Source organism: Grampus griseus (genome assembly GCF_964374135.1).
Source record: "Grampus griseus genome assembly, chromosome: 5".
Lineage (NCBI taxonomy): Eukaryota > Metazoa > Chordata > Mammalia > Artiodactyla > Delphinidae > Grampus > Grampus griseus.
The window spans coordinates 60,048,972-60,071,774 of record NC_138998.1 but is presented as its reverse complement, the minus strand read 5'-3'; the positions used below and the strand labels follow the sequence as shown (position 1 = coordinate 60,071,774).

Here is a 22,803-nt window from a genome sequence, read left to right as displayed (position 1 = left end):
ATCTATTTTTCTTTTGGGCTCATTGAGCATTTTATGATCATTACCTTGAGCTCTTTATTGGGTAGATAAGTAATAAGTATTCCTTAATATTTCTTCTGGGGTTTTATCTTGTTCCTTCATTTGGAACATATTCCTCTGTCACCTCATTTTGCCTAATTCTCTGTTTTTATTTTTATATATTCTAGGTAAGTCAGTTACGTTTCCCAATGTCAGAGAAGTGGCCTTATGTAGGAGATGTTCTTTGGGGCCCAACAGCCCGCTTCTCTTTGGTCACCAATGTGCTCTAGGGCTGCCTTCTATGTGGGCTGTGTGGACCCTTCTGTTGTGATGAGGCTGACTACTGTAAGCACACTTGTAAGCAGGGCTGGCCCCCACCCCAGTTGGCTGCAAGGCTCTGCCTCTTGGAGGAGGTTGCCTACCTGCTGGTAAGCAATGCTTGGTCCTGGCATAACTGGCTACGCAGCTCAGGGGTTCCCAGGACTAGTGCCGGCCCACTGGTGAGTGCGTCTGGGTCCCGGGCCTTCTGGTGGGTGGGGCTAGATCTCTGAATGGCTGGAGGCTCATGGGGTCCTAGGGCATCAGGCCTGCTGCTGGGTGGGGCTGTGTCCCAGTACTAATCATCTAGAGGGAGGATTCCAAAGTGGCACTTGCCAGCACCAGTGTCACCATGGTAGAATGAGCTCCTAAAGATGGCTGCTGCCAGCATCTATATTCCCAGGGGGAGTCCCAGTTGCCTCCTACCTCTCTGGGAAGCTCTCCAAGATTATCAAGTGGGTCTGACCCAGGCTCCTTTCAAACTATTTCTTCTGCCCTGGGTCTTGGAGCATGTGAGATTTTGTGCATGCTCTTTAAAAGTAGAGCCTCTGTTTCCTAGAGCCCTCTAACTCTCCCGAAAGTAATCCGCACTGGCCTTCAAAGCCAGACACTCTGGGGGCTCATCTTCCCGGTGCAGGACCACTGAGCTGGGGTGCTCAACATGGGACTTGTACCTCTTGCTCCTTAAGGAAAACTTATGCAATTGTGATTATACTCCCGTTTGTGGGTTGCCTATACTGCTTTTGACTATACTGCTTCTCTGCCCCTCCTACCCATCTCATTGTGATTCCTTCTTTATATCTTTCGTGGTGGAAAATCTTTTCTGCTAGTCTTCAGGTGGTTCTCATCAATAGTTGCTCTGTAAATAGTTTTAATTTTGGTGTGGCCATGAAAGGAGGTGAGCTTACAGTCTTCCTACTCTGCCATCTGGGCTGTCTCTCCTTTCTTTGTCTTTTGACAATTTTGACAGTATAGGTTTGGGTCTCTGAGTTTTTATTTCTTGGAGTTTGTAGATCATCTTGGATGTATAGATTAGCATTTTTCATCAAAGTCTGGAAGTCTTTGCCCATTCTTTCTTTAAGTATTCTTTCAGTTCCTTTTTTCTTTCCTCTGGCATTTCCATTATGCTTGATATACTTGGTATGTTGATATGCTTGTTGGTGTCCTGTAGGTCTTTAAGTCTCTGTTCATTTTTTTTTTCATTCTTTTTCTTTCTCTTCCTCAAATTGGATAGTTTCAATTGACCCATATCTGAGTTCTCTGATTCTTTCTTCTGCCTGCTCAAATCTGCTATTGAGCCACTCTAGTGAATTTTTCATTTCAGTTATTATACTTTTCAACCCCAAACATCTATTTGGCCCTTTTTAAATATAATTTCCCTCTATTTATATTCTCTATTTGATGAGATTTTGTTTTCATACTTTTCTTTAGTTCTTTATGTATGGTTTCCTTTCATTCTAAACTTTTTTTTAAAGCTGGTTTAAAGCCTTGGTCTAAGAAGTGCAATATCTTGGCTTCCTCGGGGACAGTTTCTATTGACTGCTTTTTTTTCTGTGTATGGGCTATACTTTCTTGTTTCTCTGCACATGTCATAATTTTTCTTTGAAAACTGGACATTTAAAATAACATAATGTGGCAACCCTGGAAATCAGATTCTCCTCCATCTCCAGTGTTTGCTATTGTTGCTATTTGTTGTCTTTGTTTGTTTACTTACTGACTTTTCTGAAACAATTCTATAAAATCTGTATTCGTGGTCATGTGTAGCCACTGAAGTCTCTGCTTGGTTCATGACTGGACAGAGATTTCCTTAAACACCTGAAACCAACAAGCATTCCAGTCTTTGCCAAGGGGTTCTGTGGATTTTTGTTTTTTATAAGTTTATTTATTTATTTATATTTTATTTTTTGGCTGCATTGGGTCTCCATTGTTGCACACGGGCTTTCTCTAGTTGCGGCGAGTGGGGGCTACTCTTCGTTGCAGTGTGCAGGCTTCTCATTGTGGTGGCTTCTCTTGTTGCGGAGCACGGGCTCTCGGTGTGTGGGCTTCAGTAGTTGTGGCACACGGGCTCAGTAGTTGTGGCTCGTGGGCTCTAGAGCTCAGGTTCAGTAGTTGTGGCACACAGGCTTAGTTGCTCTGCAGCATGTGGGATCTTCCCAGACCAGGGCTCGAACCCGTGTCCCCTGCATTGGCAGACAGATTCTTAATCACTGCACCACCAGGGAAGTCCCTCTACATGGATTTTGAAGCACACCTTCAATATTCAGCCAGACAGGTGACAATTCCACGTTAGCCTTCAATTCCTGTTTGTGCAGAGCCTCAAGATCAGCCAAGGTGAGAGCATAAGCCCTGCTAAGATTTTTCCTGAGCATGCACACAACCCTGGTCATGTGCACAATGGACTTCTAGATTCTCAGGACTATTTGGAGTTTTTCAAAACCACTATGGATATCTTATTCTAACCACTATGGATATCTTATTCTTAAGTTTTTCCTTTTAAACTTTTTGATTAGCCTCTTTTTGCCCCAGCTGATATCCAGTGCCTCAAGCAGCCAAGAAGTTAAACAATCACCCTGGACATTTTCTACAAATGCCCCTGGGGAAAAGGCTCTTCACACTGAGCAAGCTCTTAGTTGGGTTAATAAAGACAGCCTTGCATGTAGGATATTCCAGGGAATCCCCAGACAACTCAAATAATGACAGTCTACTGGGAATGAGACTTTGAAGGAGCTCCAACCCTGTTCTGTCCCTTCCTACAGGTGCCAGCTTGCTAATTTTCACCATGATTGCAGGCTGTTGGCTTCCAAGGCCACCACCAAGAAGGGGTGAGATGGCACTAGGGCAACTAAGACACCACAGAGCTCACTGGTCATACTGAGATTCATCCATTCTTCTTGAATTAATGCTCTCCTGATTGCCTTTGTTTAATTTCCAGCATTCTGAAAATATTGTGTCTGACTATTTTTATCAGTTTTTTCCATGCTTTCATTGAGGAGAGAATTTTTGGAGGGCTTTTTTTTTTCCTGCACCATTTTCACAGATGTCACTCACTGTATTCCCTTTAATCATTAAAAATCATCTCTGAGTAGGCTTTACCCTTTCACATTTGTCTTCTCAAGTGATATTAGATAGGAAAATCCACAACAAGCTTCATCAATTGAGTTCTAATATTTCCTTCGGGTAATGTTGCTAGGGTTAAGAGATGCTAGTCTCATGTGGAAAACCTATCTCCTATCATTTATACTGGCAACGATTTTTGTTGTTTACTAAGAAAAATTATGTAAGTGTGAAAAGATAACTTTGTCTTCAGAGACTTAGCAGGAATGAAATCATTTCACGCTCTTTCTGTGTCTTCTCTGATCATGAACTAGTCAGGAGGATGTGAGGGTGGGTGTGCGTCGAAAGATGATGAAAAAGATAAGAAATGTGATCGGAAAAACCACCACATTGGTTTTCAGTTACAATCAAGTGGCCTAATTTCTCGATTTACACTGTAGGCCTCTGCCAGGAAATGGTAACAAGATCATGTAGTTAATTTTAATTTATATAAAGGTAAGATTGGAAAAAAACTATGATTTAATTTTGTTTTTGAACTATTAATAGTATGCTAAATATGTGTTATGGTAATGGAATATGCGTGCTCTGGGGGCATAGTACAGAAACATGTAACAACCCTAGTAGAAAAGGTTACTTATTTTCCCCAGAAACAAACATTCTAATAACAATATTGTTCTAGAAATCCTTACTCCCTAGACCAGTGTTTCACAAAGGGTGGTTTAGGGACAGCCTGCAGTGGAATTACTTGAAGAGCTTGGGTCAAATGCATATTTCTGGGTCCTAGCCTAGAACTGTAGAATTAGGATAGCTAGGGCTTATACCTGAGAATATGCATTGTAGCTTATTAAAGTTTCTGGGCAGAGGCCTTAAACTACATTTTTTTTTTCTTTTTTTTGCGGTACGCGGGCCTCTCACTGCTGTGGCCTCTCCCGTTGTGGAGCACAGGCTCCGGATGCGCAGGCTCAGCAGCCATGGCTCACGGGCCCAGCCGCTCATGGCATGTGGGATCTTCCCGGACCGGAGCACAAACCCGTGTCCTCTGCATCGGCAGGCAGACTCTCAACCACTGCGCCACCAGGGAAGCCCAAACTACAATTTTTAAAACAGTTTTATTGAAAAAAAATACAGCTTTATTGAGATATAATTGACATAATAAATTGCACATATTTAATGTATACAATTTGATAAATTTTGACATATGTACATACCTGTGAAAGCATCACACAATCAAGATAATGAACCCTTCTTTCACCCCCAAAATTTTCCTCATGTCTCTTTTTATTACCTTTCTCTTGCCCCTCTCTTACCCCCCTACAGCTCTGCAGGTGATTACTGATCTCATTTCTATCGCTATAGATTACTTTGATTTTTCTAAAATTCCATAAAGAAAATATATAGCATGTACTTTTTTTGGCCTAGTTTCTCTCACCTAGCTTTTTTTTTTTTTTTTTTAATTTATTTTTGGCTGCGTTGGGTCTTTGTGGCTGCACGCAGGCTTTCTCTAGTTGCAGTGAACACCCTTTGTTGTGGTGCACGGGCTTCTCATTGCAGTAGCTTCTCTTGTTGTGGAGCACGGGCTCTAGGTGCACGGACTTCAGTAGTTGTGGCACGTGGGCTCTAGAGCTCAGGCTCAGTAGTTGTGGTGCACGGGCTTAGTTGCTCCGCGGCATGTGGAAGATTCCCAGACCAGATCTCGAACCCATGTCCCCTCTGCATCGGCAGGTGCATTCTTAACCACTGCGCCACCAGGGAAGTCCCAGCATAATTATTTTGAGATGCATTTATGTTGCTTTGTGTAGCAATAGTACATTCCTTTTAATTGCTGTGTAGCATTCCATTGTTTGGCTATACCCCAGTTTACGTATCCATTTACCTGTTAATGAACATTTGTTTTCTTTCCACTTCTGAGGGGCTATTCTGGATAATGCTGCTATGAACATTTGAGTACAAATCTTCTCATGGACTTAGGTTTTCATTTCTCTTGGGTAAATACTTAAGAGTGTAATGGTTAGGCCAGATGGCAGGTGCATGTTTAATTTTTTAAGAAATGGCTACGCTATTTTCCAGTGTGGTTATACCATCTTATACTCCCACAGCAGTGTATGAAAGTTCCACTTGCTCCACACCCTCATCAACACTTGGTATTGTCAGTCTTTTTTAATTTTAAGCCTTCTAATAGGTATGTAGTGGCATGTTACTGAGGTTTTAATTTGTTTTGATTAATGGTTGAGCGTCTTTTTATGTGCTTCTGTATCACACGTGTATCTCCTTGTTTTCTTATTATTTAGTTTTGAGAGTTTTTTTTAATATATTCTAAGTACAAGTCCTTTATTGGATATATACTTTGCAAATATTGTCTTTCAGTATGTAGCTTAGCTTTTCATTCTCTTAAGAGTACCTTTTTAAGGGCAGAAGATTTTAAGTTTTATGAAATACAATTTTTAAAAAATTATGGATCATACTGTTGGTGTTGTGCCTGAGAAATATTTGGCTAAAGGTCACAAAGATTTTCTCCTATGTTTTCTCCTAGATGGTTTATAGTTTAAGTTTTACATTTAGGTCTCTGATCTATTCTGAGGGGGTTTTATGGTGTATGGTATAAAGTGTCAATCAGAGTTCAATTTTGTGCACATTAATTGTTGTTCTACTACCATTGTTGAAAAGACTCTTCTTCCACCAATTGACTCTTTATATAAGTGCATCTATTGCTGGCTGCTGTATTCTGTTTAATTGATCTATTTATCTGTCTTGACATCAGTACCTTACTATCTTGATTACTGTAGCTTTATAATGTCTTAAAATCAGATCATTTGAGTCCTTTGACATTGTTTTTCCTTTTTAAAGTTGTTTTGGCTCTTCTATATCCTTTACATTTCTGTATATACGTTTAGAATCAGCTTGTCGATTTCTATAAGAAAGCTTGCTGGGATCTTGATTGGGATTGTGTAACATCTACAGATCAATTTGGTGAAGTGACATCTTAACAATATTGAGCTTAATCTACAATCTAGATTTTTAACTAGATCACCCTGCCCTTCCCTGCCCCACAGAAAAACACGTTTGTTGTGAGGTCATGGCATTTATTCAGTTAATAATTCAGAAACACATTTCTTAAGTCTTCCTCAGGTCCCAGCACTGTGTGCTCTAGGTTGTGACAGGAATGTAAAATATAAATAAGAAGCAGAACCAGAACGCTAGCAAGTAGTTTAGATTAAAAAAAAAAAGCTGAACTGAAAGATCGGCCCAGAGGTGTGGTCCCAGCCCCTTCCTTTCACAGGCAGGCCAACTGAGGGTCAATTTCACACAGCTTTCCTGCAGCAGGACCAGGTCTCCTGAGCCTGGCTCACCAAGCAGGGTCTGATGAAATGTCACTGCGAGTGATGCCCACAGCAAGGGCTCTAGGAATTCAGAGGGGCCTCCGCGCCCTGTGGGTGAGTGAGCAGGAGTGGGGCCTTGGGCTGGTCCCCAAGAGATGAGACTCCAGGGCCGAACACAGACGCAGGGGCATCAGGCAACAGGGGAGGGAGGTTTCAGAGGCTGCCAGATCAGGAACATCAGGACCTCACCCCTGCCCGGCTCTGACACCTACACATCGTCACCCCAGTTCATTCCTACACTGCCCGACCCCACCTTCAACCACCGGGACTGCTGGGCACGATAACTCCGTGCCCTCTGGGCAAGGCCTCTGGGCCCCCAGCGATGAGGGCCTCTAAGGCGACAAGACGGACCCTGGGAGCCGCTGAGGGTGTGGAGACAGGGCCTCTGGAGACAGCCAGGCAGAAGGGGCCTGTGCCCAGAGGGAGTTACAGAGTCAGAGAGGCTCTGGGCTGGGAAGAGAAGAGCGTAACCCGACGCGTGGGATGCTGCGGCGCAAGTCAAGGAGGGCGGCTGGCCCTGTGGTTTGGGACAACCTCCTCCTGTGTGGCCTGACCCTGTGTGACAGGGAGGCCTAGGGACACTGGGAGATCAGGCTCACTGGGCAGGGGCTCTGGCGGCAGGCGGCTTCGCAGGGGCAGCACGGTGCGTGGTACAAGGCAAAGTCCCTTTGTGGTACAAGGCATCGTGCTCCCGGCCGCAGGCCCATCCTAGCAACTGGGCAACTCGTGCCATCACATGGGTAATAAAGGTGGACCCACGGGGCTTCCCTGGTGGCGCAGTGATTGAGAGTCCGCCTGCCGATGCAGCGGACACGGGTTCGTGCCCTGGTCTGGGAAGATCCCACATGCCGCGGAGCGGCTGGGTCCGTGAGCCATGGCCGCTGAGCCTGCGCGTCCAGAGCCTGTGCTCCGCAATGGGAGAGGCCACAACAGTGAGAGGCCCGCGTACCGCAAAAAAAAAAAACCAACAAAAACGGTGGACCCATGAATCTTTGAAATCACAGAGCTGCCACCAAGAGAGCATGTTCAGTGATGACTTGGAGCCTGGCTTGAGAGGTTCATGGGTAGAGTGGAAGGAAATGAGGTTGAGAGAGAAGGAGGTAAGCCTCGAGTATCAGTTTGGGTTTAATGCAGGTGCAGGCGGTGAGGGACACTGGAGGTTGAGACCTGGTGCTGTTCTCACAGCTGGGACAACACCCGAACAAAGAAGGTGATTCTCATCCTGTCCCAGAAATGCATGATGTTTCCCTTACCAAGCCGTGTAACTTGGGCTCCGGTGGAAAAAGTGAGCATTTAATGGGCCCATTGTTTATTTCTTAATTCAGTGCTAATGGAGCTAACTGTGGAAACGTGGATGGACTGAGAATCAAGGCACATGGGACACAGCAGGATAGGCAGAGAAGTGGGAGGGGTTGCCAAGGCCAAGTGAGCCAGGACTGCTGAGAGGTTTACCAAATGACTAAGAAAATAAGACCAAGATCTACACACTTTCATCAATTTTTATAGTATTCTGTGCATGTACATGTGTATAAAATCAATATGTAAAATCTATTCAAACTGGCTTACATTTGAGAGTGCTGTGGCTTTTTGTTTCTGTTTTTTTCATTTCAGGCCAAGGGAATATACAGTTTGAAGCAAGCACTAGGTGTGTACTGATTTTTTTTTTTTAACAAGTGTCAGATGTTGCAGATAGTTCCTGTTGATTCTACATCATTGCTTTCATTGATTTTCTTCAACACTTAGCTTATTACAAGGGATTTCCAATTAAATTTTAATTTAATTTTTCTAATTAAAATATATTAGCTCCCTGACCCCACTGCCAGCCTAGGGTATCTTTCCTAATGCTGGCTTGCTGAGTTGCAGTTGAGTCATACCTGCCATTTTGAAACTTCCCGTAAATGCCTTTGCTTCTGGCTGTTTTCTGGAACTTTCCTCTGAGGACCTCCAATTCTACTCCTATTTTCACCCTGCCTCCCACTTTGCATGTTAACTGGTTCAGCTTCCCTCATTGCATCGGGAACTCTCCTGATCCTTGTTCGTCCTCTCTTCACTCCTCCCTGTCTGGAGGAATATACACTCACACTTCTTTCAGGTTCAGTTCTCACTGGTGCTTCTTACTCCATCTATTCCTGCCCACTTAGAAACTCTCCATCTCTGATTCCTCTCCCCCTCCAAGGCACTCAGGACGTACCCAGTAAATGCTTGTTGAATAAACCCGTAGCCTGTGATCCAGTTCAGGTACAGCCTGCTTAGTTTTTTAGGCTCATTTGGCCTGTTCCTAATAGAGGCAGCCCAGGCCCTAAAACAAAGAGATGATAGTGATGGCAAGGGGTGAGGGCTCTGGTGGACAGCTGAATCTCCCTCCTCTCTGTACCCACTCCCTTAAGGAGTACCCTATCACAGCATTTAATGTGCTGTATTATAATTTTATGATGTGTTTAAGTTTTCCTCCCCATTAGACCGTGAATTTCCTCTAGGGCATAGAGGTTGTCTTATTAGTTTTAGCTTCCCACGGGCCCCATATTATACAAGGGCCTGGCACTCATGTAAGTGGTCAGTAAATATTTAGTGAATAAACAAATTAAAAAACTGGTTGAATAATCACATCAGGCTAGCAGACCACTCTGCAAGCAGAGCTAGGAGGTGATGAGGTTTAGCTCAGGGCACATCTTATTCATCTCAGACCTCCAGTGCCTAGCAAGTGCTTATTTGTTGAGCACTTGAAACAGCTTTTGAGACAATGAAAGGGGATTCCATCTCCTCACCTCAGATTTGCAGCCAGTTAGGTGTTAACTATATGATCCAGCAGGTGGTATCCCTTGAACATTCCTTTGCTGAATGTCACCAGAGAGCTGGGGCAATTCCATACCACAGGTAGAGAAGGAGGAGGAAGCAGGTCCATAAGGCTTTAGCTGGGGATAATCTGGTGTGAGCCAGCTCCACTTCAACTAGTACAGAACTAGTGTAGTGAGGTCATGTATATTTCTCTAAAGCAAAGGCAGTGAAGTGGAATTTGCACCCTGGATTGAAAATATGGAAAGAGCCAGCAGTAGCAAGGAAGTCTCAGTCCCTAGCACATGTCAGATTAAAGGTAGGATCCGATGGGAGAGTGGGGCATGAAAGCAATGGGGTGATGGCAAGGGGTGAGGGCTCTGGTGGACAGCTGAGTCTCCCTCGTCTCTGTACCCACTCCCTTAAGGAGTATCCTATCACAGCATTTAATGTGCTGTATTATAATTTTATGATACCAGCTGCTTAGAAGCTGAGGAAGACATTGCTGGATTCTCAGCCCTTCCTTAATTATGTGAGTAAGAAGAAAGGAATAAAATCAACTTCCTGCTATTCATTTGCATAGATCCAGTTAGGCCAGAATTAAAATGAAGGGCAAATGTTTCACATTGAGAAGTAACTTACTCTTTGGAAGAGCTGTCCTCTTAAGGAAATGGTTGTAGGCTAAGAGCATTGCCAGAATGTCCCTGCTTTGGAATAAAGACACTGGATGGTGGCACTGTATTTCTTGCTCTATCCAGGGTTTATTGACTTCATCTTCTCCCAAAGCTTTCCTGGAAAGGTTAGCAGCACTTGATCAGGGGTTTCCTCGCAAGATTTCAGCTCTAACTTCTTTGTGTGTCAGTTTTCTGGCAGGCAGAATTGGGCGTGGGATCAAAAAGAAAAACAAATGTGGAGGCATTTTTATATTTTGTATTTTAATGACATAATAGATTATGTGTTTTATTTTAATGACATAATAGATTATGTGTTTATGGGGCTTGAATGTGCTGTTTTGGTTGTCATCTTTTCTTTCCTTGACTATTTAAAGATAATCTTTTCCAAAAGATTATGCTTTTACCACTGCCCATAATCAAAGTATTGGGAATTTAGTATTTGAGACTTTGGTTTTAGATTATCATGTGATTAGTTTGGTGCGACATGTAGTATGTCTTCAGGTATACACTTTATTTGGAAAAGGGCTCTGAAAGGAATTTTAGTTCAAAATACATTTATTGAGCACCTATAAGCTACAAATTCCTTGTCATTAAGGAAACGTACACAGACCACCCCCTACTCCAGCACAAGGCTAACTAGTGTATGTTTCCTCTTCAGACTTCTAGAGCCTTGGATGCTAATGAGCAGGATATGACAAATTAATTTTTTATGACAAAGTATGACAGGATATGACAAAATTTTCTTAATTATGTGGAAAATTTTTTAAAGAAATTTTCATAATGTCTTATGAAATTATGAAAATTAAGAAATTGAATTTCTTAACTCAATAAGAGTTAATTAATTAAGAAATTGAATTTTTAGTACTGGTTAACAAATACTAAGGCAATGCCATTTAATAAGGCTGTTATTCTCAATTAGGGTGTGTATGTGTGTTATAAAATTGTATATTTGAAAAATGAAAAATTACCTATTTTCTTCTTAGTACCGACCAGGAAAAGTAAGCCTTGAGAAAAATTGTGGCTGGTGAGAGTTCAGGAATTACAGTCCCTAAATTTCCTTTACATGATAAGACCTGTTCCTTTATGTAGTGGAATCTCTGTGAGATATGAAATATTTGTTTTGTTTTCCTATGGAGACGTAATTGGCTTGTGAAAAATGTTTTAAAGAAAAGATAAACAATATTTTCATCTCTTAAATAATTGGCTTTATCCCCCAATACTGTCTCTGATCAAGTCATATCTTAGCTTCCCACTTAACAGTGACTCTTCAGATTATCAAGGACTATTAGAATATTGGGCTTATCCACCTTGTATCATAAAATATGTTTTGTTCTTGAGGTGTCTAACTCCTTTTTCATGTTCCAAGAATCCCTTGAAGAGACCTTTAAAAGACCCTTTGCGGGCTTCCCTGGTGGCGCAGTGGTTGAGAGTCCGCCTGCCGATGCAGGGGACACGGGTTCGTGCCCCGGTCCGGGAGGATCCCACATGCCGCGGAGTGGCTGGGCCCGTGAGCCATGGCCGCTGAGCCTGCGCGTCCGGAGCCTGTGCTCCACAACGGGAGAGGCCACAACAGTGAGAGGCCCACGTACCGCCAAAAAAAAAAAAAAAAAAGAAAAAGACCCTTTGCTTGAGGACAGAAAGGCCAACATTGGTACAATCTACAAATTTGCAGATATGAGCCAGTTAATAAAGTTATAACTCCTCCTTTACCCAAAACATAAAGATGTGGATTATCCAGGTGCTTTCTTTTCTTCCTTCTATCTCTGTCCAGCTAATTCAAGGTCATCAGACTCAAAGGCATGAGGTGAACAGAGGAATAGCTGACATTTAGTTACGGGTATCCTAGTCTAGGCTTGGTCGTAGACTGTGTCCATATATGTTTATGTGTGTCTGTGTGTATCTGTTTGTGTGCACACATGCATGCACACACCTTCAATGCTAGGAAAGCAGGCTGCTTTCAGGAGACAGAAAGACAACATGGGAGTAACTGTTAGGTCGATGTGAGCTTTGGTGACTTTTTCACTAGTTAAGTTCACGAAAACCAGTCAGCTCTTCAAAAGATTGGCTGATACCTCAAAAAAACCTGAGAGTTACATTGTAAATGTAGTATAGGACACTGAAAATACCAAATCCTGGTGAGGATATGGAGCAACAGAAACTCTCATCGCTGACAAGAATGTAAAATAGTACAGACAGGGCTTCCCTGGTGGCGCAGTGGTTGAGAGTCCGCCTGCCGATGCAGGGGACACGGGTTTGTGCCCCGGTCCGGGAAGATCCCACATGCCGTGGAGCGGCTGGGCCCGTGAGCCATGGCCGCTGAGCCTGTGCGTCCGGAGCCTGTGCTCCGCAATGGAAGAGGCCACAACAGTGAGAGGCCCGTGTACCGCAAAAAAAAAAAAAAAAAAAATAGTACAGACAGTTTGGCAGATTATCACAAAGCTAAAGATAATCTTACCAGATGGTCCAGCGCTCATACTCCTCGGTATTTACCTAAATGACTTGCAAACTGTAGTACATCCATACAATGGGATATTATTCAGCAATAAAAGAAAATGAGCTATCAAGCCATAAAAAGGCATGCAGGAAACTTAAATGCATATTGCTAAATGAAATAAGCCCATCTGAAAAGGTTACCTACTGTATGATTTCAAATATGACATTCTGGAAAAGAGAAAACTAAAGAGATAATAAAAAGATCAGTAGTTATCAGGGGTTAAGGGTAGGGGATGGGAAATGAGTAGGTGGAGCACAGGAGATTTTTAGGGTAGTGAAACTATTCTGTATGATATAATGGTGGATGCATGACATTATGTATCTATCAAAACCTGTACAACATCACTAATCATTAGAGAAATGCAAATCAAAACTACAATGAGGTATCACCTCACACCGGTCAGAATGGCCATCATCAAAAAATCTACAAACAGGGGCTTCCCTGGTGGCGCAGCGGTTGAGAATCTGCCTGCCAATGCAGGGGACACAGGTTCGAGCCCTGGTCTGGGAAGATCCCACATGCCGCGGAGCAACTGGGCCCGTGAGCCACAACTGCTGAGCCTGCGCGTCTGGAGCCTGTGCTCCGCAACAACAGAGGCCGCGATAGTGAGAGGCCTGCGCACCACGATGAAGAGTGGCCCCCGCTTGCCACAACTAGAGAAAGCCCTCACACAGAAACGAAGACCCAACACAGCCAAAAATAAATAAATTTATTTTAAAAATCTACAAACAGTAAATGCTGGAGAGGGTGTGGAGAAAAGGGAACCCTCTTGCACTGTTGGTGGGAATGCAAATTGATACAGCCACTGTGGAGAACAGTATAAATGTTCCTTAAAAAACTAAAAATAGAACTATCATAGGACCCAGCAGTCTCACTACTGGGCATATACCTTGAGAAAACCATAATTCAAAAAGAGTCATGTACCACAATGTTCATTGCAGCACTATTTACAATAGCCAGAACATGGAAGCAACCTAGGTGTCCATTGGCAGATGAATGGATAAAGAAGATGTGGCACATATATACAATGGAATATTACTCAGCCATAAAAAGAAACGAAATTGAGTTATTTGTAGTGAGGTGGATGGACCTAGAGTCTGTCATACAGAGTGAAGTAAGTCAGAAAGAGAAAAACATATACCTCCTAGAAGGCAGAGAAAGAGCTCAGCAGCATAGCACACAGTTAAGGGCCAAAGCGCTGAGGGCTTACAGACTTCAGCTCCATCTTTCTGGATGAATTACTTAACTTCTTTGTGCTTAAATTCTTTTCATTAATTATTATACAAAATGGAAGCAATACCGTATAGTCTTGCTGTGAGAATTAGATGAAGTTCTTAGGCTGGTGCCTAGATTGCTGCTAGCATATTAAATAGCAACTAGTTACCCATGTCTGTTCCTCCAGGGAAGGGAAGGAAAGCCCCAGGGGCTTAACGCATTACTTCTCCATTCCCCCAACCCCAGGTGAAAATGATGTACTTTAGTTCATATAATAGAGATAGTTCTTTTAAAGGAAAAGAGGAACAAAGGAAGCTCTAGTTTGAAAGAAAATAGAAATAGTTTGCCCCTTTGAAATCTATGGGCTAAGAGCTGTCTCTGAACTAGCAGGATCTACAGTTGTCCCTTTGTGCCACCTAGTGGACAGCAAGGGAAAATCCACAATTTTATCTTCAAAGTCTATAGTTTACCAGAAACATGTATTCTGAAGAGGATAGTTTAAACTCACTAATGGGCTTACATGTTAATAAATTTCATTTTAAAAATATATTTATTTATTTATTTATTTATGGCTGCACTTGGGTCTTCGTTGCTGCGCGCAGGCTTTCTCTAGTTGTGGTGGCTTCTCTTGTCGCGGAGCATGGGCTCTAGGTGCGTGGGCTTCAGTAGTTGTGGCACGTGGGCTCAGTAGTTGTGGCTCGTGGGCTCTAGAGCGCAGGCTCAATAGTTGTGGCGCACAGGCTTAGTTGTTCCGTGGCATGTGGGATCTTCCCGGACCAGGGCTAGAACCCGTGTCCCCTGCATTGGCAGGCAGATTCTTAACCACTGCGCTACCATGGAAGTCCCTAAATTTCATTTTTTAAACAAAAAAAGATCAGGATTTTAAACACTAGGTGCTAACTGAAACTAAATTCCCTAAATATTTTAGGATTTATGTGGTGTATGCTATGAAGATCACCCACTGAGGAAAAAGAGAATACACCCTGTCATCAGCATGAATTTTCATGGCCCACCTTTCCTATTCTTCCTGTCCTTCTCCACCAACACTCTACGCTTATTCTCTACATGGACTGGGAATGCCCCAGAGACTCAGGGTATACCTTCCCAACACACTGCTGGACCTTGGGCTGGTACCAGGGTCATTCTGCTCATTTTCCAAGAATGCAACTATCACTCGAAGTTTTGCTGTAATCAAATTAACTATTTGTCAAGGGTCTGTATGTTCAGTTCGGTTTTTCTGCTGTGTGTGTGCGTGTGTGCATGTGTGTGTGTGCACTCTGCTTCCCGTTAAAGTCATTTTTTAACTTTATAATGTTTCCTCCCCCAGATGTTTATGAGGATGAAGAAAATGGCAGACAAATATCCCCAAAATGTGAGTAATAATAGCACACTTGGAGTTCCCAGAGCGGTTCTGAGACCTTCTCTTTAGAATTATCATAATTACTATTAACAATAATAATAATGAGTGTTATTTATTAAATTCCATTTTACTGTACAAACATTTTTGCTAATCATTACATCAACACTGCAAAATAGGTATTATTATCCCCATTTTAGAAACAAGGAAACTGATGCTCAGAGAGGTTAAGTGGCTTACCCAAGATCACACAGCCAGTGAGTGAGAGACAAAGTCAAAACTGCACTCAGGTCTGACTGACTCCAAAGCCCCTGCTCCTACCCCAGGCAATGGGCCTCTCATTCACTCAGGTGCCTGTGACCTGCCAGACCCGGAATCTGGGGTCCCCTCAGTGCTGCCACCTCCATAAAACCTAAGACTTAGTACCTAAGATTTTAGTACCACAGAGCCCATGGCCAGTGAATCCAGGAGGCAGGGATTAAATATGGAAATGACAAAGATACAGCAAAAGACTGCCGTGAGCTGCACTTTCCTCCCCTGCACAACTGGGGGGCTTTGACTGAGGGACGTTCTCCAAGACTTGCGGGTTCTAAGAATTCTGGGTTTCTTCCAGGAGCCATGAGGGATACTGGGTGAACAGGGTATTGTCTCTGCTGCCAAGAGCCCGGGGCCCATGGGGGAGACACATGAGGGCTCACCCAGGGCAGATGCAGTTTGCCTCAGAAGAAACTCTCCCTCGAAGGGTCCTGTGAGGAGACTGTGGGTGACCCCGCCGCCTCCCACAGCCCCTCTCCTCCTCTGTCTCCAGGATAGAATAGAACAGAATAAAAGAACAGAACAAACAAATAGACTAGAAAGAACAGAACAGAATAGATGAGGACATCACACACCGTAAGCACAATATGGTTCCACAAACGTTGGTTTTAATTCTGTGAATGTATTTCTGTGTGTACACTGCGTTGGGATGTAAAATTTGCCCATCCCTGGGTCACACTCTAAGGAGTATGGAAAACCCTGCCCTAGACTAAACTGGAGGCCTGTGGGGCCCCAGGCGGCCCCCACCCTCACCTGTGGTACCAGGAGCCGAGGAGCCCATGTGCACCGCCGGCCCCAGCAGGGAGGTGGCGTCTGGGTCTTGACTGTGCTAGGAGGATTGGTCCTCTTGCCAGCCCAGGCAAATCCATACCTGGAGGCAGGGGATGATGGCCTGGATGACCCTGAAATAATGCAGTCAACGCGTGGCCAAATGTGCGAGGGCCCCTCTGTGCCAGCCCTGTGCCCGGCTGAGGCCCTCGCACACTCCCCAGCCCTCAGGGTCCACAGGAGAGAGGGGAAAGCAGCCCTGGCACCAGCTCATCATTTCACTTACCTCGAGGAATGTCTGGACCTCATCCTCACGTCTTTCAGTTCCCAGGTTGCCGCCCAGCCCCGTTACCACCCCCGGCTCCTCCCAGCGGGCGGCTCTGGGGCCCCTGGCACCTGGCATTGCCTGGGGCACTGAGGCCACGGCCCCTGCAGACGCAGCTCTTCTATCCACGCAGGGGCTGGTCAAGGACGCGACCGCTCCTGCTCTGTTCCTCCCTAAGAGCTTTCCAGCAAGACCGCCATCCCTCCGTCCTCACTGTCTGCTCCTGGTCCAAGGGGACCCACGCGGGATGGCCGCCCTAAAGAGGCGTCTCTGGGGGTTACCGCGGGTGCCCCGCAGTTACACCTGGAGGAGGGCGGTGGGAAGCGCCTCCCAGAGCCACTTTCGCCTCCGCGCTCCCTCCGCTCGCCCCACCACGTCCCGGGAGCAGGAGTTAAACCAGGCTTTGCCCCTGCGACGTCCCGCGGCGTCTCTGGAGGCCTCCAGGAAGCGGCTGCCCGGCGGCTCCCTGTCGTGCTCGCACAGCCCACACGGCCCTGCTCCGGGGAGTACCCCATGCCCCGAGCACAGCTGGGGGGGCCTCTGGGCGGCAGGTCGGGAGCTCCCTCTTGCTGGATGCCTGCTCCCGGAGATACTGTGCCCCCCAACCCCAACTGCAGGCTACTTCCGCTTGCACCTGCGCCCCCACAAGGCCCCTCCCCCTGAATTCTCACCGAAACTGAAACTCTCCTGTGCTGAGATTCCTGCGGGATGGACTGGACTCAGCTGACGCTCAACCTGGGGCTCCCTCAGATCAAGATCTTTCTGCAGATGCTCGCCTCCCTAAGCTGACTTGGGAGAATTGTGGGGACAGAGATCCCGTCTTTAGAGTAGTAATGTGTAGGGAATTCCCCGGCGGTCCAGTGGTTAGGACTCCACGCTCTCACTGCGAGGGCCTGGGTTCAATCTCTGGGTTCAGTCTCTGGTCGGGGAACTAAGATCCCACAAGCTGATTGGCACGGCACCAAAAAAAAAAAAGTATAAATGTGTAGATTTCAACTGCAGTGTTTACAGGCCAAGGGCTAAGGTCCTTACAGTTGTGTGAGGCTTAACTTTTGACAAATGCCTGACATCCCAGCAGACATACAGCAGGCTCAGTATTTGGTGGGATTTGCTGTTCCTCCCCAGTGTCTTTAACAGCCCTGGCACAGAACAGGTGCACAATGGTGTGGCTAATTGGTAAGTTAATCATTCAGTGGCAAGAGAGGCAGGATGTACTTCCTCTGCCTCTGATTTTCCCACGGGGAGAGCAGTGACTTTTGGCAGAGGCTGCCAAGGAAATGGGAAATGGGCAGTAATCAGGGGAGAGAAGGAGGGAAGGAAGAAAGGAGGGCGGGAAGGAGGGAAGGCAGGAAGGTCGTCAAGCACAAAAAGACAATGACTTTTCTTGGAGGACAAGGAGGTAGGACTGTGAACACCATATGGACATGTCTTCTCACAGTTACAGAATTTTGAGCTGGAAAAGGGAACCTGGAGATCACAGGCCCCCTCCTCCCGGCCCAGGTGAAGCAGTGCAGTCCTGGGAGAGGAGGGAGAGATGGCGAGAATGGGTTCCTGGAGACCGGTACTGCCCATTCCATCCTGCCATAGGCTGCGTGGCCTGTCCTCCCATGCCCTCTTCCCCACGGCCAGCCAAATTCTTCCTTTTCTTTCCCCAAGGTTCCTCCAGCAGGGAGTTTATCTCCATGGAAACCTTTGACAATTGTGAAGGTGCAGAAGATACGGAAAAGGAGAGCAGTGCTCTGAGTGTAAATTTCTTTCCTTCTTACCTCTTTCATATTTTCCCTCATTCCTGTTCATCAGCTTCTCCTGCCCCCTCTTCCTCTCCTCCTTCCCTCTCCCTCCTTTACATGATTCTCACCCATTAAGGACTCGGCCTAATCCAGGAAGCTGAGGTCACTGGATCTGCAAAGTGGCTCAGACCCCCAGCCCAGCAGGCCCCGCATCCCTGGCTCCTTAGCGATCCCCTGGTTTCTGGCCAAAATTAGGGTCTCTTGCTGAGGACCTGCGTGGCCCCATAGGAAAGCTGGGGCGGCCCCGCCCTGCCAGCGGGAATCGCCGTGTGGACCGGACCCGCCCCCCACCCAACCGCAACATTACACCCCTGTCTCTTCCCTTCCAGATGTCGGGGCTTTGCCAGTTGGACGACAGTTATGAAACCTCCAAGTCTGTTCAGGAAACGGGAGAAAGCATCCAGGGAGAGAAAGAGGGCGGCGAAGAGGACACGTGAGTGTGAAACGGAAAGAAAAGTAAGCGAACTTGTTAGCCACTGCTCCTCTGACTTTCTTCTTGGAATTTCAGGGCCACAAACAAAACTGAGGAGAGCCCTGGGATGTCCGCTGGCTTGCTCGACCCCAGTGGGGAGACCGGTTTTCGAGCAGAGGCAGTGCGGACGCGGGAAGGGGGCCTGAGGCCGCCCTCCGCAGAGAACTGACACTCGTCCCAGACAACCCAGCCTCCCCGGCCTCCTGCATTCCCAGGAGCCGCTGCTGTGGCTGCAGAGGCCAGCCCGCCCTTAAGCAGAAGCAGCAAAGGGGCCTTCGAACCTGGGGATCCGCTGCCCTGCCCGGGGGCAACAGGACCATCTTGCCGGAGCTTAAGGAGCGGTCACCATCCGCCCACGGAGCCCACCCCTCCTGGTGCAGCGCCGCTCGCGCAGGGACTCGGCACAGACCCCGTGGAGAACCTGCAGGTGCTGACGCACTCCTGCGCAGGGACTTGGCGCAGGGCCCCTGGAGAACCTTGCGCCATTAGAGGCACGCCTGCGCGAGCGCAGCCGGCTTGGTTGTGGACCCCGCGGAGAACCTCGAGCTGCTCGGCACACGCGCCTTTTGGAGGTTAGCATAATCCAGTGTTGGAGAGCTGAGCGCAGGGTTTCTCAATGTCGGCACTTTTGACTTTGCAGGCTGGATACTTCGTTGTTGGTACTTCTTGTGCCTTGTAGGATGTTTGGGAGCATCTCTGGCCTCTGCCCACTAGATGCCTGTAACACCCCCCCACCCACTCACCCAAATTATGACAATCAAAAATGCCTTCAGACATTGCCAAATTTCTGCTGGGGTGGAAGTGGGGAGCTAGGTTGAGCACCTCAGATCAGAGCTGCTCAGACTCCACGTGGCAGCCCTGTGTTCACCTCCCTTAATCCCCACAGGAATGTTAATGTGATACTTTTGTTACTTTGTTCCAGGATTGTTTCCTTTTAGCGAGGGTTGGTTACAGGTTAACTTCTTACGTTTAGACTCGTTAGTTTTTAGTTTCAGTTATCTTCGGTTATTTATTTTTAGTTTTATTAGTTAATTTTCATTTGTTTTTAGTTTTCTGGTTATTTAATCTTATAGCTTTAAAGTTAGCTGTTTATAATTATTTTGTCTTTAAAGTTACTTAGTTTTTGAGTTATTTATTTTCAGTTATTTATAGTTACTTTGTTTTAATAGTTATATATTTCCAAATTAGCTTTAGAATTATTCATTTTTAATTATCTGTCTTTTCAGTTGTTAATATCTGAGTTATTTATTTTCATGGTTATTCTATTATTAGTTATTGGCATTTTTGAATTATTTATTTTGCAGTTACTTATTTGAATAGTAAAAACTCACTGGAAGTTTTTGAATTCCTTTATTTTCAGAATAAAATAGCTGTCTTTATTTTGGGGTTTTTCCGCTAGTTATTTGGTTTTAGAGTTACTTATATTCACAGTAATTTATTTTCACTTATTTTAGATTCTGTGTTATTTTTACATTCATTTATTATTTGGGTTTTTTATTTTTTAGTTATTTGGTTTGAAATTATTTTATTTTCAGTTGTTGCATTTTTGAACATTATATTTTGAATTTTTTAGTTTCAGAATTTTTGAGCTAGTTTCTGAGTTATTTTCAGAGTTACTTATTCTCAGTTATTTCTTTTCAGTTTTGTCTTTGTCATTCAATTTTTTTTCTATTCACTATTTTTAGTTATTTTATTTTCAGGTTTATTTTCAGAATTATTAAGTTTTATAATTATTTAGTTCATCAGTCAGGATCCAATCAAGAGAGACACTATACTAGTTATTTTAACAGAAAGGATTTACTATAAGGAAGTGCTATCCAGCTATTGGAGATTTTAATGGGAAAAAAAGTGATAATGAGATATCATGAAGATTCTAAATATAAGAAGCAGCTACCAGCCCAAGGGCAGAGGGAACAAGGGAAGAGGTTGGGAGCCCCACATGGCTGAGGGTAGCCCTCTGGTGTGTGGGGGGGTGGCATTCCCCAGGTGCCCCCAGGAACTTGAAGGCGGGCCTGGGAACTGGATGCAGAACTCTGCTGCCAGCTGGTGCTAGAGGAAGGGGCGTGATGAGGCTGCTTATGGAAGTGTTGGGAAAATGGTAAACTGCAGCTTCCGGAACCGACTGGGGCTCTCAGGGTGAAGGCCAGTTGCTACGGCAATACTGAAGGGAACCCAGGCACACAGGGAGGAGCAAAGCCCTCGCTGGCAAAGGAGGCGAATGGCCCCAACCACAAAGCAGAGAGCAGAGGGTGGGCGGGGAGCTGAGCGATCATGGCTAATAACCAGCACCCTGAGCTCTGGAGTTGTTTATTTTTAGAGGTAGTTTTGGATTTAGTTGTTTTTGGAATTGTTAGGGTGCTTTGATTTTAACTTTTCACTGGATGAGGGATCTAGCTGAGTTTTCAGTCCCCTGATTCATTCCTGGAATGGAGTGGGTCAGCAGGCACCTGGGGAGTGTCTCCCATGAGACTCGGGAACATCACTGAAGAATTCAAGAAAACCAAAATAGTGTGTCCATAAAGAAGGTCTTTGACTGGGTGGCCAAAAAGGGAAGAGACTGAGGAATAGACCATCAGGGAGGGGCTTCTTGGCACGATTATCCAGCAGAGTGTTTGAAATTTTTCAGAAAGTTGAACTCTGTGGTGGGTCCACGCTCTCATGCCCCCTTTCCTAACAACAAAGTATCTGTCTTATGGTAGAGTGTGTTTCAAATTGGTAGGATACAATACTTACTATTTGCACACGCAAATAAAGTTCTTCCCAAATCTATAGGAAATCTTACTTCCTTCTACCTGCATTATTTTCCAACCCACCTTGTTCCATTTTGACCATAAGAATATTTATTTATTTATGTATGTATTCCCTCCTTTCATTCAACACCTATTTCCTGAGCACCCCCATCCTGAGGAAGGTGCCAGCATCGGGAGAGACCAAGGAGGTTTGAAGATGAGTGAGAGGTTCCTCAGTCCAGTTGCGGGAGACAGATGTGGAAACAGATCATCGCAACACGGTGTGACACATACTGTGGGAGCACACAACCCTGCTGCTGTGTGATGAGTCTGGTTATGGAAGTGTTGGGAAAATGGTAAACTGCAGCTCCTGGAACTGAAGTACAGTTTTGAAAATTTTAGACTTCTTAAAAACCAGGAAAAAAAAAAAAAAAACAGAGGGTGGCTCTTCTATGAGTGACATTTGTATCATCATTTTGTTTGGGTAAATGGAAAAGAATCCAAAACCATCAGATAAACCCCCCAGCCTTCTTTTACTAGTCGTTCAATTCGTCATGTCACCTGTTGCCCACTAGAGGGACTCATTTCAACACGTTGCTGAGGAGTGGGACTGCTGTAGCCCCAGGTGAAAGTGGTCTGGCCCAGGATCTGTAAAATCTGGCAGAGTCTGAGTCCACACTAAACACCAGCCATGCACTATGAAATGATGAGAAAAGTTAGAGATCCTCTAAACCAGCACTTCCCAGAGTATATTTTGCAGCATAGGCAGAAGAGTGTAAGAATTCAATGAGTTAATCCCACAATGAAAAAGAATTATCTAAAAATAAATACACTTTAAAAATACTACACAGGGAGGGGAGACCTTCAAGATGGCGGAGGAGTAACATGTGGAGATCACCTTCCTCCCCACAAATACATCAAAAATACATCTACATGTGGAACAACTCCTACAGAACGCCTACTGAATGCTGGCAGAAGACCTCAGACTTCCCAAATGCAAGAAAGTCCCCACGTACCTGAGTAAGGAAAAAGAAAAAACAGAGACAAAAGAATAGGGATGGGAGCTGTGAAGGAGGAAAAGTTTTCACACACTAGGAAGCCGCTTCACTGGTGGAGACTGGGGGTGGGCAGGGGGGAAGCTTCAGA

General features: G+C 45.2%; 1 protein-coding gene across 1 annotated transcript in view; it reads left to right on the top strand.

Moving 5' to 3' along the window:
* Positions 1-19,097, top strand: part of MCF2L2 (MCF.2 cell line derived transforming sequence-like 2) — a gene marked incomplete at both ends in the record, with an annotated part of 213,807 nt that extends 194,710 nt beyond the window's left edge. The window contains 5 exons of the mRNA XM_082655291.1: positions 8,358-8,391; positions 9,740-9,837; positions 18,323-18,411; positions 18,786-18,889; positions 18,965-19,097. Coding sequence (XP_082511417.1) covers positions 8,358-8,391; positions 9,740-9,837; positions 18,323-18,411; positions 18,786-18,889; positions 18,965-19,097 — 458 coding nt within the window. The remainder of the gene's footprint in view (positions 1-8,357; positions 8,392-9,739; positions 9,838-18,322; positions 18,412-18,785; positions 18,890-18,964) is intronic.
* Between the last annotated feature and the right edge of the window lie 3,706 nt (positions 19,098-22,803).